At 41.5% G+C, this 17,701-nt stretch overlaps 2 protein-coding genes across 5 annotated transcripts in view; one reads left to right on the top strand and one right to left on the bottom strand.

Moving 5' to 3' along the window:
• MGLL (monoglyceride lipase) overlaps positions 1 to 6,903 on the bottom strand; it is a 109,107-nt gene extending 102,204 nt beyond the window's left edge. For 2 of the 3 annotated variants that reach the window (XM_052775924.1, XM_052775930.1), the window contains exons 1-2: positions 6,711 to 6,903; positions 6,478 to 6,607 (exon numbers count right to left, since the gene is read on the bottom strand). In XM_052775924.1, coding sequence (XP_052631884.1) covers positions 6,478 to 6,496 — 19 coding nt within the window. In that variant the 5' untranslated portion in view covers positions 6,497 to 6,607; positions 6,711 to 6,903. The remainder of the gene's footprint in view (positions 1 to 6,477; positions 6,608 to 6,710) is intronic. The other variant, XM_052775925.1, reaches the window with a different exon arrangement.
• KBTBD12 (kelch repeat and BTB domain containing 12) overlaps positions 1 to 17,701 on the top strand; it is a 45,347-nt gene that overhangs the window by 19,375 nt on the left and 8,271 nt on the right. For both annotated transcript variants that reach the window (XM_052775921.1, XM_052775922.1), the window contains one exon: positions 6,728 to 6,925. In XM_052775921.1, the coding sequence (XP_052631881.1) occupies positions 6,728 to 6,925 (198 nt within the window). The remainder of the gene's footprint in view (positions 1 to 6,727; positions 6,926 to 17,701) is intronic.

The raw sequence follows: 17,701 nt of genomic DNA, 5'->3' as shown, positions 1-17,701 counted from the left end.
CATTTTAATCTCTTGCTTAAAAAAAATGTCCTTTCCAGCTAGGTCTCTGAAAACTCATTACAGCCAACGGACAAATTAGGAAAATTTATCCAAATGAATCCATTTGAATGCCATATTCATTAGCTTATGTTAAAACACAATCAGTAGAACTACTGTCTCTGAAATACAGGTCACTGGTAAAAAATGTTGTATCACCATGACAGCTTTAATCATGTGTTGCTTTTATGTTATATAATTCCTGCTTTATAAATAAGAACATATAGAAGGACTTAAATGAGAAATCCTATTAGGGAAGATTTAGGAATCAAAGAATTTTTGTTTATCCTCCTCAGCCTGGCATCCCACCTCTTACAGCTTGTTTTTTTCCCCTGAGTTCCTGCTGAGAGCCTGTTTTAAAAGTTTTAAGCAGTTAAATGAGGTTCAATTAAATACTGAATGTCTCAATCATAAAATACTTATTTGAATATGTACTTTAGGGTCTCTCTAGAAAGCAGAGCTTGTGTAGGAGGGGCTTGAAGGAGACATTTTAGCTTTCATGCTTGAGTATTAACTGTGCATTTGAATAACACCTTCTTCTAAAATAAACATGTCTATTTATAAATATGCTTTGGACTTCTGACAAGTAGCAGATTATGGGCCTGATTCTGCTCTGTTATACCTGTGCAACAGCCTCCAGAGTGCCTGTGTGCAGGGAAGAACAAGAAAGGCAAAAATCTGGCCTGATAGATGGGATCAGAAATGCTCCCTACTCACTTAAGGATTATGAAAGGAAATGACAACAAGGCATTACAAGGGAAAAGGAGGAGCTGGAACCAAAGTGTTGACCATGTTTAGGAAGACAATCACCTGTTTTTTCAGCCCTGCTTCTAATCAATCTTTTGCCCTCGTGTCTTCATTACCTCATCTGCTGTGCTCTGCGTTAGTAAAGAATGACAATGCTTCTCAGTTTCATCTTTGGAAGTGCCTGCCAGGGCTAGCTTTATTGCTCCCCTATTTCTCTGAGAAACCAGCTATGCAGCCCTGCTTTGCAGAGACTGAGAGAGCGATGTAAGTGCTGAGACTCTCAGCTTGAGTGCCGTTAAAGAGTAATGAAGGGAAATGTTACATAAGAGATTAGCGCTATTAAGTCCATTGTGCATTCCAGAGATCAATTTAATAGTGAATTATTTTACAGGAGGCAAAGCTTAGAATTCACTTGCTTGTTGGAGAATTACTCCTTTTTTTCACCCATTTCCCAGGTTCCTTTGATAAAAATTCAAAGCAGCACTCGTAAGAATACATGTTGTTCAGTACTGTGATCTGAGGACTTAATGATATGATAAAGAATTGCAGTGTCAGTGCCCTGAGGGCACTAACAGGTCTTGATCATCCTGACCAGCATCACCTGGGGCCTCCACCCACATGCTCTGCCCATAGGTCCAGAAGCATCATTTAAACACAGGCCTGAGGGTACCAGCCCCTTCTTGTTACCTTGCCTTTGCCTGACAACTGCTGGTAGGACCCACTGCAATTGCCTGCCTCTGGTTCTGTGCCTTGACAGTGAGCTCATTACCTGGGTCATCTTCCCCCTGGGAGCAGCTCTGCTCTTGTTGCTCCTTGATATACTGCCCTGGCTGAGGTACTGTAGCTCATGTCTAATTTCAGCTGTCTGTTAGGGGGGGAACCAAGTTAAATGGTATGAAGTCTGATACTCAGATGTCGCCATCACCCTGCCCCTCCCAGTGGAGTACATAAACTGGTTTTGGTGCTATCTAGACCACCAACCACTTTGTAGGTGTCACTTTGGTCAGCCATCCGGTCTGCACCATGAGCAATCTAGACTTGAATCTGGGTGGCTCTCCTGGGGGGAAAAAAGTTGTCCATGTTGGACTCAGCTGCCTGGCAGATTTAGCTGCATAAGAGTTCAGGGTGGATGAGACTTGGGAGTGCAATTGCTCTGCACCAGTGCCTGCCTTTACAAGTACTGGTGATGTGGGTGAAGTCACTGGATATGTGTAGGTAGGAATGCTCCCTTTCTCTTAAAACTCAACTGTGTGTCAGTCTCACTCCTATAGATATATCTAGGGCACTTATTTCCTTTGCACCTGCTGAACTAATTATGACCACTGACTCTTTACCACTTTGCTGCTGTTACACATTCCTCCTCAAGTGCTGGAAGGGTGTTCTGTTGTTAGAACTGATGTGATTCAAATTGCATTCAGTCTTCTCAGATGAGCGTGGAGTAAGGGGGAGGCAGTTGACCTCAGCCAAAGCAATATGTTTTGCCTTCAGCCAGCTACGAGCAGCATGTGGGTATAGCAAGGCACAGAACCGTACCTCATTGAAAATCTGAAGATGTGCTAATCGCATCACCTACCCTGCTCTGCCTTCTTGCATCAAAGGCCTGTCTTCTCTATCCTGATTTCTTAATAAGGATCATGTATTTTATTTATATATTTATTTTACTAATGGAGCTTCATGTTAAATTTAAAGTCCATTAGAACCACTGCTTACAGAGTGCCCTTGAAAGTATGTTTGATTGCAGAATCATCCAAGCGTGATATGGAAAGCTCTCAAGCATTAATGGTTTGGGAACACAAAGGTGGCTTCACTGGCTTTTTTAGCCCTTCAGTGGCATCTGAAATATCTCCTAGGGAAAGCGCATAATGTAAAAAGCCTAATGTGTTGAAAGGCTGTATTTGTAAGGGGGTGGGGGGGAAGACTGAGTTCTAGGATTAAATCCTCTCGTGTGATGAATGTGAAAATGACAGAAATGTTCAAAACTCCCAGTGAGAAATCCATCTCCCCCTGCACAAAGGACATATAATTGGGCTTTATGAAGAGAACTAAGCCAGGTGGTGTTGAATTCACCAGTTCTGTTTGTGATGGGATAGGTGAATGTGGCTTAATGAAGGACCCTCCCCAGCATCCATTCCAGACTGTGGGCATGGAAATAGCAATTGCCGCCCTTTGCACACCTCTTGGGACTCCCAGGAGCCTGCGACCACTGCATGTGTGTTTTAATGACCTCATCTGTAGTTCTGTGTGGTTTAAGGTACAATCACAAGTATAGATTCATGCGCTGCTGGTGGGTCACTTGGCACAAGAGTCTTCCCCAAATGACCTAAACCCCTCTTCCCTCTTTACTGCATTCTGCTGTAGCCTCTTAAAGGTTACCCCCATTTTATGTAGAGGCTCCTGTAGGAGCAGAGCATGAGCTCAGCTGCTTTACCCAGAGAACATGAAATAAAGACAGTCTTCATGGTCTTAACTGTAATTCCATATGTCTCCACTTGCACTTCTAATGGTTTCATAAATCTGAATGAAGAAAGCAGTGGGACAAGATGATCTGGAGTCATGAATGACGGAGCGCAAAGCAGCCTGAATTGTGTGACACAGCAAGTTTCTTTTCTTCTGCCAATTTGAAGTCTTGCATGGTATATACATTGTAGATGATGGATAGCCTGGTTAATGTGAGATGCTCCACTCTGTTGCAGATGCAAATTGATTTAAATTTGAGAATTTTTTATTTGCTGATTTGTATATTCAGTTCTTTGGGAAGAGGTCTGAGATATCAGCCTCCATAGAGGAAAAAACCTATTGTCTCACAGGAGTGTTTCTCAACTACTGGGAACACAGCAAAGCAGTGCTGGTAGAGTCTAATATCCTCAGATTCCTTTGTTAGCAATATTTCAGTGTTAGCATTGCTTTAGAAGAGGAGATTGAAAATCTCGATTTCTTGTTTTTCAGAATACTATTTTTCTAAGCTTGAAAATTAAACATTACTCCCCTCTGATTTTTTCCTTCTTACTTTCTATTTGCTGAGAACTTAGCTTTGCCCTTGTTGTAAATTGAACATGAAATTGGATTTATCTGAAATGGCTGTGGAGGGCGTAAATAAAATGGAGATATTTTGTACCTTCAGGACTGCCTCTGATAATCATGGGATTAAAGGAGGTTAAATTTAAGTTGCTTAAACTGTCCAATGAAGGTTTCATAAATGCTTGAAAATATGTGGTAGCTCTTAAAGTTTTGAAAAGATACTCCAATAGGTCATGAAAAATTACTTTTCTAGTAACTATACAGAAAAAATGTTTGGTGGTGGATCCCCTGGATTGGCAGCTGAATCTCTTCATTAACTGGTTGTGATTTTTTGCAAAAAGTCACTGACCATGCTGTATCAGTTTTGTACCCGATTATTTCTGTTCTTTCTGAAGTTACTATGCCCCACAGTTACTGAATTTAGAAAATGACAATAAAAATGCATTAAGAAATAAATTGCAATTATGCTTCTAGAAGAGTTGTGGGACATTTTGTCCACTGCCCCGCCTTGAAATATCAAGTCCAGCAGCAAAGCTATTATTGTTTGACTCTGACATGCCACATGCATTCCCTAACTGGTACCATTCATTCCTCTGATTGAACAAGATGCTCCTTCATTCTTCATGTGAAGACTTTTCTTATGGGTGAGTGCATATTCTTCAGTGGTATACAGTAACACCTGGGCTAATTTTAAAAAAAGCTAGATAACCAGCAGCAGTCTGTATTTGGCACCACAAAACTGTCTTTTGAACAGATCAAATCAGTCTGTGGAGAGCTTTAATATTGTTGGTTCCAAGTTAAAACTGCCTTGAGTATCTCTTTCTATGTTACATTGCACTCTGTAGACTGTGAATACCCTGGTAGCAAATTGTCTTGCATGCTGTATTCTGTGGTTCTACCAAAGGATGCAGTAGAGTCAGAAAGGCTACATGATAAGCAATCAGTTAAATAGCCTTATCAGTTAAAAAATTTGATGACGCCTTAAATCTTTTCTTGATAAATTTAGGGGAATAGTGTCCTGTCCCTAGAGTGGCACCTCTCTCATAAGGAGTAGTGGAGAATACTGCATAGAAAAGGATAATGCTCCTGGCATAAAGAACAATACAATAAGTAAATGTTTGAATTCTGAAATTTATTCTTGTTTCTAAATAGTCTTAAAGAATAGCTCAGTGAGACTCCATCGTGAGAAAAGCTCAGCATGGTGATGCATACAACTGCCTTTTTGGCATGGAAATGATTAGCAAAATTCTGTGACCATGATTACTCCCTACCTCAGCTCTCTTAGGTGAATCAAGCCTCAGAGGAGGAGCCCATCAGAGCAAATGCTGCTTAGTTGGGGGTGTTAAGCTAGTATTGAAGGCATTTGGATGCTAGCCTTGTTTAAGCACACACTGAGAGGAACCTAATACAAACTGCTAGGACCTTGCTGGTAGGCAAGTAAAGATTTGCTGTGCATGGAAAAGGAGCTGAAAACCAAATGCAGTGAAGGTTTTCAAATTCAAATATTGAACTGAATCAAATGCTGCTAAGTTCAGCTGGAGGAAAACTTCCTGCTGATGATAATGGACACTGAATTTGGTTCTAATTTTGCTGCTCTGATGCAGGGATAACTGGTCTTACCTTTACCTGCCTCTAAAATACAGATCAGGAATACAGTGGTAGCACATTTGGAGCATTGTGGTCCCCATTTACATGTAGTTGCCTCTTCCAAATACTTTTGCAGAATGCACACAGTGTTGAAAAAATAGCACAGTCCATATTAAGAGGTAGGTGGAAAACCATATGCAAGTAAAACTTTGAGCACTAGGGGCTCATTTCTCTGACAGACCAGCTTAACAGCACTAGGGGCAATATATTTTAAAAGCAGTCGCACCAGCCTTGCACAGGTTGTACTTGCAGTCCTTTCCGTTTGCATAAACAAGGGCATAATTACATGCCATACAATGCATTTTGGATTTGTACAATTGAGCAGTCCTACACATGTATCAGGAAAGCTAGCCTTCATGTGGAAATTGCTTGCATATTGCAGTCATTTTATATTTAAAAGTGGTCACATACACACACATGCACAAAAGAACTGCTTCAGCATGCCATCAGTGCTCATTACAGGGTATTGTGTCCATTGGCACAGATGGAAAACCTGTGAGGGTATGTCAGCATATTAATTCTCGAGAACCAAAGGCTGTGAATTCAAAATCTGGATCTGATCACTGGAAAGGATTTGGAAAGGCAGTGCTTATGCTGTGATTTGAGTGTACAGTGTTTCCAGCGTGCACTGAGATCTCGGGTATGTCTGCAGCCTGTTGCAGTATATCCCAGCAAATGAAACTGAGATCTGTTTCAATCCTGCACACCGACTTCAGGCATCCTAATTAACCCTTCAATGGTAGGACTTGTCACAAATAACTCAGTTGGTACTCCTGCATATTGCATGGGTTTATTTCTGGAAGTTGATTTCCCTTAAGACATGGGTGTAATCTTTTTCTTTTATTGAAGACAACTAACCAACAAATCCAAATGATTGTTGGTTAATGCGTGTGAGGGTCAAATCCACTAACAGTAATTGGAAAATAATTTTTGATCCATTGCAACTTAATGATAAAGCAATTTGTCCAGCACACAGAACAAGTAATTATGACAGTTTCTACTATATAGGCAGAAAACAAGACAAAATACCTTTGCATTTTGAGGACATGCTGCTTGTCCTTCCTTTAACACAAGACTTCAGAAAGGATCTTGCTTTGATGTCTGTAGATAATGTGCAGTAGCTTCTGTTTTGAGCTTACTTTCTAACAAACTTCTGGAGCTGCAAAAGGGAAGAGAAAGGGAGGGAGATGAGGACATGTACACAAAAAATTGTGCAGCCAGCAATGTATTTTTCAGCAGAACCCGGGACTGCTGTATTTGACCTGTGTATCTTTTGCAGGAGGAATTGGGTGCCTTGGTCGTGACAGGGGACAGACACGGAAATGTCTTGATGCGGTGGAGATTTATAACCCTGATGGAGACTTTTGGAGGGATGGACCTCCTATGCCTTCTCCCCTCCTCTCCTTACGAACAAACTCTACCAGCGCAGGCTCCGTGGAAGGGAAGCTCTACCTCTGTGGAGGATTTCGCGGAGCAGGTACTAAAATGCGTCTGACGTTCCCTACATAGTTGAAATCAGTTGCACTGTACACAGACTGACCTGATGACCGACCAACCCTATCAGGTGGCACTGGCATGCCCTGGAACCACAGACCTGATTCAGCCCTTTGGACTGCTGGCTCCTAATGTCAATATGAATTGTGTTCTGTTTGCTCTTTGCTTTTTTCCTTAACAAAACACGAAGAATTAAGGATGTTTCCAATCTGCACTAAACCTGTCCAAATCTACAACCTCAGTAGTATTCTTCTGGATTTACATACAGAGCTACTGAGATCAGGAGCATAGTGTGTTATGGCCATGAAAGAACTTGGGCATATTTGTTGAAGATTAAGGCACTATCCATCTGTCTGTAGCGAAGCTATCTGGCTCTGCCTATTTACTTACGTGCTTTTCATAATCAGTGTTGAAAAAGCTTGTGTATTTAATGAGTACTCTGGGCAGGGAACTGAGATACAAAGAGACTAAAATTCCAGATCTGGTGATTTTAAAAAATCCTAGCCCCATGGTCACCATTCTTCTTTTAAGTCTTCCTCCTTCCAACTGTGCTTAGCTCTATCTAAATCTCCAGTAGTGCTAACCATTATTTTTTTCATTATAAATGCAAAGAATCTCAAAACATGCACGCTTACACTCTTCTGCTATATACAGCTGCTACCCCCTTTCCTTTCTAGGAGAAAGCATTAATATAGATGCATTATCCACTGCTAATAAATGTCATGTCAGGCTCACTATTGCCCAGGAATGGCCACGTGGTATCACTTGGTGACGTGTCCTTTGCATTACACTGACTCCAGTTGCATCAACTTTTGCTTGTATAACCAATTCTAAACTTAAAGCTGCTGTTGTTTTTAGAATGACGATTTTCATCAGCTAGTTCACAGCTCGCCTTCCCCGTCCTTCATTTGCTACTGTTTGAGGAAGCTGCTTCCTGAAAACAATTGTACGGCAGCTCTCTGACAGGCATGTTCTCTTGTCATTGCTGATCAAAGTTCTGTGACCTCAGAGCAGTATGTTTATGATACATCACTGTGTTTCCATAGCAAACATTGTGCCATCATGTTTGTCTTTTTCTTAGCAGTATTATGAAAAAGCCTAAAGTTAGTGGGTACAAATCTCCAAAGGCTGATCATTTCACTGGCAAATGAAGCAATTTCATTCAAGATGACTAACAGATTTTCTGAATAAGGTAGGTTCAGAGCCATAAAAACACTCTGTACAATACCACCACGTTCTATCACTGAGTCATGTATAAAGAGTGGTAGTACTGGGAGAGGTTGAAAGTCCCCCCATGGATTTCAAGATGGACATCTTTTGTATGTTTGTATAATGCCAGCTCAATGGGGTCCTGACTCCTGACTGTACTATTGCAATTTGTATAATTACGTATAGAACTCCCCTGCACTAAAAGTGCTATTTGGATTGGCGCACAAGAAGTCAAAGTTAGCAAATTCCAGTTTTGCAGTTACCTGTGCAACCTGAATTCTGACCCCCTACGTGTGCATTTTGTATACCAGTGAAGAAATAGTATGTGATTGTGTTGTTAGACATTGTTATGATGTCTATAACAAGGGAGCCAAAATAAGATTCTCACTGTCAACTGTAAATCAGATGTATCCACGTTTGAGGACTTGAGAGGAAGCTGTGCCTTAAAGACAAGTTATTAAAGGAAAAGGGCCTTCTAAATCTTCATAACAATAACAACTTCTAGCTACCATCATCAAGAAAAAGATGGGTGGAGTCTGTACGCTGAACCTGAAGAGGTTATCTAGCTGGCCTCTCTCCCTGGACCCATCTTCTCCGTATGCTAGAAAGTGCTCTTGTCTGATCTGCTCTTTGGGGTGAAGGGTGGAGTGAGAGAGGGTTATTACTGTCATATGGGAACTCAGAGAGGGCGGCTTGACTCTGCTTTTTCACAGTTACAGCTGCTCAGCAGCTTCAAGATATTCACAGAACAGTATGTGCTGCTGCTTTAGTAGCAGATAGGGTTATTTTAGAATGCGCTTGTTTGGTTTTAGTCTTTTGGGTTTCTTGGCATGTCACTTTGGTTTTTGTGAGGGATGCAACCAAGAGAGGATATTCCAATTTTACAAAACATTGTAATTTAGTTTCAACCAAGTGGAGATTTTGGAACAAGCTGAAGGCACAGCTGTAGTCTCTGGGTTTTCCGCCTGCTGAACACTAAAGGGCTGCTGTGAACATTCAAGAATGAGTGCTTCTCAACAAAAAGAAAATAAGCCAAAATCACTCCTGCAATGGAAAGTCAGCCAATGTATGTAAAGGGCTGCAACCAACTGCCTCTATACTATAGATCTGTCCCCAACTCCCCAGCCTCAACCTGCCTTTGCATTTGCTTAAACCCACTCTTGATCCAGCAGTGTGAAAGCTGACCTAAGGACACTGTTGCATCTTAATTTTACTCGTATGTGCCATGCTCTGTATGCCTTTCTGTATGAGTGTTGACCTAAATGGATAATTAGAGACCAGAGATGCTGTACACAAACACAAAGCTGAAAAGCAGCTGTCAACTGCTCAAAGGGCCTTAAATTTGGATAAAAAGAGGAGTACTGCTCAGCTACCATGTATTCTGAGTCCCATGTGACACTTGAAGTTTTGTGATGGCAGGATTTCTGTCCCATATATATTGCCTCTCACAAATCTTTGTCTGCTTGAGGGAGGACAAGTGGTGCAGCCCTAACAGCATCCCCAGGAGCAGAAGAAGAGAAATTGTAGCTACTTAGAGTCTCCAGAGGGAATTCAGCTTGGCCAGATGAGAACAGCAATGCAGAGCGCAGTCTTTCTAAGGGACAAGTGAACTCCAAAGTGTGTCCAAGCTTCATCAAGAGAAAGCTTCCTCTGAACTGCAAGGAATGCTGTTCAATGTTGAGCTGTGTTGGTAAACACAGCTTGTAAGACTTCCCCTGCTGAGGCTTCCTCAGGTTAGAAGCTTGCTCAAAGCCTGGCCATGAAAGGGGAAAGGGGATTAATTCAGCTGATGTTTAGACACTTATCTGGAGTGCCTACGCTAAGACCTTAAGAGACCTCAGGCTCCCTGCAGCATATGGAGAAGCACAGACACTTCCAGAGGGAGATTCAGGTCCTTGGTGCTTTACATCTGCTCTGAAAGACCAGAAGGCAATTCGGAACCCTGAGGACCTCTCTTGTCTCTTAATGCTCTGTGTTTTGATCAGAATATGAGGGATTCTAACCTGGCTTACCTAAGGCAAACACATCAGGAGCTTCGTGTCTATGATTAGATGGTACAAACCACTCTGAGACCTCTGTGCTGTATCACTAGCTGACAAATGTTGTATGTTCTTACGATCATGGTAAATACCCCGAAAAAATCACTTATTGTTTTGAATTTTTCTCCTTAGCAAGGCTTGCAAAACTTCATCTGTTAGCCAGTAGTTTATACAAATGAGCTCATTTTCTATTAAAACTATTATGGTAAATAGGAACTGTTAATCTGCTTGTCTCTGACACTCAGCTCCAGCTCATGTAGTCTAGTGTCATGAATGTTGCCTGTCATTTGTCAGCAATGTTATAGCATTCATCAAGATATTCAGAAATGTTTAAAATGGTTGGTTTTGTCCATTAGCTTATAGTTCTGCAAAGAGTGAAAACATTAGCTGTAGTATGAATACTCAGAAGGACTCAATGCGCATTAGCCAGCTAGCTTTCTACTAATTGTTAAAATATGTTGCTGCATTTACTGCTCAAAGTATGGATTTTAAACCAGCCTTTGCAGCCTGACTGTACGATGTTCTTGTTGACATGTTTTATTTCCTTCGCCTTTACATAGAACTAAAACCTGCCACCTGTGCAGGCTGACAGCTATTAATGTTAGCCTGTGCACGGCAGAAGCAGCCTCATTAGTGTGCCTCACCGAAGGAGGTGGTAAGCAGCTCTTCAGGTATGCAGCATTACACGCTTATCAAATGCCTGCCAGATTGGGTTCCCTTCCTTTTTGACTGCTTCTGAGTATTATAAATATTTTTTTCTGGTGAAAATAATGAAGACAAGGGTGTGTGCCTGTTTGCTGGGACTGTGTCATCTGCTGTCACCGTCAGCTTGCGGAGGCACATGTTTGTTGACTTTGCATTGTTGCTGCACAAATACGGATCCTTGTAGCCTGTTTCTGGGGACTGGGGGTTGTAGCTTTAGTTTCAGATTGTGGAAGTTGGTCCAACTGCCTGTCTCACAGATTTGAATTAATAAATTAAAATCCAGAGTTGATTTTTTTTTTTTTATTTGATGCCTCCTGGCCTGTATCAGAAATAGTGTGGCCGGCAGGAGCAGGGAGGTGGTTGTCCCCCTGTACTCGGCACTGGTGAGGCCACACCTCGAGTCCTGTGATCAGTTTTGGGCCCCTCACTATAGGAAAGACATTGAGGTGCTGGAGTGTGTCCAGAGGAGGGCAACCAAGTTGGTGAGGGGCCTGGAGCACAAGTCTTATGAGGAGCGGCTGAGGGATCTGGGGCTGTTCAGTCTAGAAAAGAGGAGGCTGAGGGGAGACCTTATCGCTCTCTACAACTGCCTGAAGGGGGGTTGTAGTGAGGTGGGTGCTGGTCTCTTCTGTCAGGTGGCTGGAGATAGGACGAGAGGAAATGGCCTCAAGTTGCGGCAAGGGAGGTTTAGATTGGATATTAGGAAAAATTTCTTCAGTGAAAGGGTTGTCAGGCATTGGAACAGGCTGCCCAGGGAAGTGGTTGAGTCACTGTCCCAAGAGGTATTTGAAAGACGTGTAGGTGCAGCACTTAGGAACATGGTTTAGTGGTGGACTTGGCAGTGTTGGGTTAAGGGTTGGATGTAAAGGTCTTTTCCAACGCGAATGATTCTATGATTTAAATCAGAATGCCTTCTTTACTATACACCCATGTGACATCAGCTGATGTGCAAAGTAAAGGGACAACCATCTCAATGCAAATAATAAAATGTTTAACGGGTGTGCTATTAGCAGCACATATCGCTTAAAAGGTCTTATGATTTCATCAGCTAATGGCACTTGATGTGGAACTGTCTTTCTCTGAACTGGCAGTTTTGCCATCTCCCTCCAATGTAGTTTATAGCAGAGAAGATAAATGTACTGCTTCCCTACTATATATGTTGAAAAATTCTGTAATGTATTTAGCATCATGTGTGGGACCAGAGCTGCTCAACCCAGTTGTTATTTGCTTACTGATGTCAAGTAGAAATTAATTTTTCACTTAAGTGGTGTTACAGCCAGAGGAAGGGAAAAGGGGAGAAATACCTATGAACTTGGCATGCAAGATTCTCAATTTTGTGTTTGCAACTGTTAGCCAAGATAGGTGATAGTGACACTGAGTCCTATGAGCTGTGTAATTCTGATTCTACAAAAAAAAGATATCTACTTACCCTAGATTAATTTTCTGGTCTCTTCTTCCTCATTTACATAAATTGCAATCCATACCTTGGAATAGGAGCAGCACTGCTTGCGGCAGTGCAGAACCATGTAGTAATTACTGTATTCCAGCTGAGCTAATGAGTTTGTATCTCCACACCATCCTCTCCTGACAGTGGACTAGCTTAATAGGTATTTATTTTGACTAATCTCCCATAAAGGCTGTTCCCCCTAGTCTCCTCCATTATGTGATTTAGATGGAGAATCATTCTAGTGCTTGTTTTTTATTATAGTGGTTATGGAACATTACTGGAATCAAATTAAATTTAGACATATTAAGGAGCCTGGCACAGCAAATACTGCACTTGTGAAGTTTGGGGGTTGAGAGATTGGAACAAAACCTGTTTCTCCAGCACCTTCCCATGTTCCCAGCTAAATAAAGCAGAGGGGCAAACCCCGGGCTGCCTATCTGCAGCACTGTTTGTTTCCCTCTGTTAGAATTTACTGGGCAGCGATGAATAATTAAAGTTCTCCTGCCCACAGTTGTTACCATTTGAATAAATATTCCCACCAACAGAAGGGATTCAGGGTCCGTGCATTTCGCTCAGCACAGAAATCTGCTCACGGCCACCTGCCGTGCCGCAGGCACTGCCCCATCTCTCCAGGCTGCGCACCAAGTCCACCCCGAAAAATGCTGCTCGACCTTTCGCCTAATTCTCCCCCAGCACCGGCGTGAGCTGCCAGGCTGCTGCTGGGAACCGGCGTGCGGGAGAGACCTCTTCAGCCTGCTGCCTTCCCGGGGAGGGCTGCCCATTTACCCCCTGCTCATTAGCTAGAAACTCGCTACCGTAAATAAGGCCAATACAGGTCAGGGGAATTGCTGGGGAGCAGCACCTGCTTGTTTCAGATCTGAATTTGACCCAGTATCTGACAGCATGGTATTAGTAATTCAGTGCTGCTTCTTACTAAGGCTCATTTATAGTTTATAAAGGGTTAATGAATGATTAATAGATATTTTAATGCATTTTAATTAATTGCTGAAGAGGTCAATAGGTTGTTTAGAAACATGGCTTGTAGCCATGTATGACATCTTCTATTGTGTTCATAACTGCCTGTCATGCATACAGTCTAAACATGCTTTATATCCTCTATTAATAATGTATTAACCCATTGTAAGGCATTTAGAAACAGTATCGCAGGATGGTCTGAGACCAGTCATTCTTATTCTGATCTTGCAGTTTTTACTTGTATGAATGGTGCATTGACTTCAGGAGCACTGATCCTGCTGCCACTGTAATCCGTGATCCTGCTAGCACCTGCAGCGCAAGAAGGACCAGCGCTTTTAAGATTATGTCTGAAAGAGGCCTTGCCGATGAACAGGCAAAATCTGGAAAGATTTTAAAAGCTGAAGTAGCTGGATCAATCCCAAGAAAAACAGTTGAAGTCACTGAATTAGAAGTTCCTTCCTGTAGACCATCCCATTCTTTATACACATATTTTTTTAATTTTAATATATATTGATTTGTGAGTGAATGGGTGGACCATGAAACTACAGTCCTGAAGAATTACACAGCAGAGCAAGAGGATAGAGGTCCTGTCTATGAGAGTGAATATCTTACCTTACTCCACGCAGGTGCTCTGAAAACAATAAGCTGCCAGAGTTGTAAATTCAAGCCCCAACCTGCCTCCCAGCTTTCGCTGTGTCTGGTGGGATACACTGCCTTGATACTTAACATCATGAAGGCTGGCCAGCATGTTAAACAGCCAAGCCAAGTTCCCTCTCCTGTGTATTCTCTGCTTGCTTCTGCCCACAGGCATAGATGATGGATGTACTTGACCCCACAAGGGGTGTTCACTGTGTTATAGCTAGCAAGGCTGGTAGAGTAGGGGGCAGCTCACATACGCAAATGGGATTGAAGGCCACAGATTTGATGAACTTATTCTTTTTCCTACTGCAAATGAGGAGCCAGGACATCTGGTGGTAATGACCTAAATGCACTTTTATCTCATTGCAACACAAACGTGAATTCCCAAGTCACCTAACTCCACATCATGTAATTATGAAAGCAGCTATTAGTGGTGAGGAAGATAAGTAGCAGAGGCTAGTCCCATATGTTTAAAAATCATTTTCTGGTCTCTGGTACAGCTAATGGCAGGCAAAACCAGGTACAAAACAGTGGTGGAGGGTGAACTGCTTCAAGGCGGGTCAGGGGTGCCTGTTAGGTGACAAGGAGTGGGGAAGCCAGTGAAACAAACACCTGAGTAAATATTTTGGGGACTGTCGGAGAACTGGCGAGCAGCTTGTGATGTTCAAGTGCTTTTTTCCATGTAAAGAGCAGAGCAGACAGTTAACAGTTCAACCACTACAGGTTTGGTGTCGTCTTTTCATAAACTGATTCACGGCAAAAGAAGATAGAGCACATTAGGAAACTGCAAACTGGAAAGGAAAATGTGCCGTGACAACCTGAGAACTGACATCAGCAGGAGCTCAGGCAAATAGCCTGTGTGAGGATGTCCCAGGGCACAGAGCTCATCGGCAAGGACAGATGTGACACTGAGACTGCCCCCCCACACGATGCGCTTCTGTGCTGAGGTACCTGCCCCTGCTCTGGATAAACTTGCTGAGGCACTGCTGGCCATGTAACAGTATGTCAGTGTAGCTATACCGCAGCTAGTAGGCAGGTGAGCTTGTCCAAAACTGCTTTGGATATCTCTGCCCTGCGCTGACGCAGAGGCATCACAACTTGTGACTTGGCACGTGCTCTCACTGTCTCCATAACTCTGTTTCCTCATCCATAAGATGGAGGCAAATATACCAGCTGATGTCAATGGGCTTCTATAAGAAATAATGAAATACCACATTTCAGCAAACTGGCCATAGATTTAATTCCAGTGAACTAAAATTCAGCACAACTTTTTTTTTTTTTTAGTTCAATGATCTGGACACTAAACAGACTATAGTAGAGTGAATTTATTTGTATTGGCTTACAAACATAATAGCTGCATGGTTAATAGTCCTGGATGACCCATAGATTTTCTACCTGTCAGGCATGTTGCTTAATTCTTCTACAGCAGTGTCCATTTAACCCTCCCAACCCAAAACCTAATAATTGTATCTGAATGTTCCGTTCCAAATAGGAAAGAGAAAGCAAGGTCAAAAAAAGACAAAAAGTGGTAATAAATACTATATTCACATGGAAAGTTGTTCTTCCCCCCAACCGCCAAATCACAAATGGAATGCAGTTCAAAAAAAAAAAAAAAAGAAGAAAAAGCAGATCAAATATTTATGTTGCCTGCAGTCATACTGGGGGTCTTTCCAAGAATGGTTCATCATGATTTATGGTCAATCCTGATTCAAATGACATGAGAAAACTTACAGCATAAAATGAGGTCTGGCCATATTTGGGGAGTGAATCATATTTGAAAATAAACCTTTTAAAGAGAAAACATGATTGTGTATATGGAGTGCAGGCAATCACTTACTGAAAATCAATATTTTTGTTGTTTTTTTCTGTACATTTGAAGGAAAATTTCCTATGAAAAATTGTAGGATAGTGTTTTCTTTATAGACCAGAATATAAGAGAGAATTTAAAGATTAGCCCCATTTTGCTTTCAGACTACTATATTTGCATATATGAAATATGATTTTAGTATTTATAAATTGAATGTTTTCAGGTATGACCCAAGTTCTTTCACTGGGAAAAGATGGGTTTGTAGGCTCAGTGTTAGCCTTCAGTCTGCACTTGTACATCAAAAAGTCATAACTGTACCAAAAGAGCTCTGACTTTCTTTTAACATACCACAATTTCTCATGGGGATAAATTTATGCTGGAATTAATGTTCCCTATGCTGGTTTAGCCTCTTCCTTTCCTGAGTAGGAATAAACCATACTGCTATAAACACTGTTTTACTGCTTGAAAAGGATCTGCATTGGGGTTAGGTTTGTACTACCTGAATAATTCTAATAAAAGTGGTTTCATTCCTATGCAGAAAAACATAGTGTAAAGGAAATTTCTTAAAACTTCTCATGGTTAAACAAGAATGTGCGGAAAAATACTGCCTCATTTTGTAGAAAAAATGAAAGCATTTGGAAAGGATTGAAATCCTTTCATTAGGTAACATGGTTGTCTGGTAAGTGATGCAGAATAATGCTGTGTATGACAGGGAGTTCTGTGGGGTGGCTTTTTAAGCAGGTATTCTGTGTAATACAGCCAGTTTCTTTTTGTAGATGTCACATTATTCTCCTGTAAGCAAAATTGGCTGCTAAGATATTGTCTTTTAAAAAAAAATTGGCAATTAAATAAGGTGAACCAATGAGGCAGAATCTGGAATTACTTGCACCTTCAGGCTTAAAACTGTTTATTGGGATTAAAGCCCAAATCCAACATTACAGCCTGGAATCAAAGGTGCTATTCTCCTTGAAAAACATTACCTTTTTAATTGTCCTAACCAAGAAAAAAAAAAAAAAAAAAAGGCTTAAGAATTGAGGTGTTTTAACTCACTTCTTTTTTAAAAAGAAAGGGGGGGTGTGTGTGTAATTTTTTTTCTGAAGTATGACTATATTTTGAGCAGTGCTTTTCCTCATGTGAACTTTCTCATCCAAAGGGTGCTGCTTCCTTTCATATTAAACAAGATAAGACTAGAGGAATGATTGCTTCCCTTATTCCAACAACACACTCTTTTTATCTCCCAAGGGTTAAGAGTTAACTAACACTCCATGTGCTGGAAAGCAGAATTTGTAGAGTGGAACAAAACCAGTTACAACATCCCACAGAAAAGGGAAACAAGGGACACCAAAGGTTGTGAGTCACCGGGGTCAGGAAAAAACACAGCAAGGTTTGTAAGGAATGGTTGCTGGATCTGCCTTTGATATTTTAATTATGGGGTTTTTTTTTTTCCTAAAGTGTTGCAATCACCCACAGAATGTCTCAGTTCCAGTGTTTGATTTTTTTTTCCTCTGATTGTCTCATTTTTGTCATCATCCATGCCAAAGAAAATCCAGGCATGAAAATTTATTGCATAAAGGAGATGATCTAATAATAAATACAGGGACTGGAGCCTCCCATGTCACAGCTTAGGTCTGTTTGTGTCTCCGTATTTGCCTCTTAGGAAAAACCTGTTCACTCTCGCAGGGTCATATAGAAATGAGCTCTTTGCTGGTACTGGCATGCGTTATTTGTCTGCAGTTTGTCAGTCATGCCTTCTCTCTTCACATGTAACTGGGCTTTTTAGCAGTTTGCTGTCTTTTCCTTGGATGGGTGCAGCTTTCCTATGCGTTATTATTATTCTCATTTAATATCCAGGTTCAGTAAGCAAACCATCATGACTATTGTTTCACTTTCTGTGAACAGCAGAAAGGAATGGAACAAGGACTATCCAGATGAGGCTAA

This window comes from Harpia harpyja, chromosome Z (assembly GCF_026419915.1).
Source record: "Harpia harpyja isolate bHarHar1 chromosome Z, bHarHar1 primary haplotype, whole genome shotgun sequence".
Taxonomy (NCBI): Eukaryota; Metazoa; Chordata; class Aves; order Accipitriformes; family Accipitridae; genus Harpia; species Harpia harpyja.
Note: the sequence above shows the minus strand (reverse complement) of the source record. Positions and strands in the feature narration are given on the sequence as shown.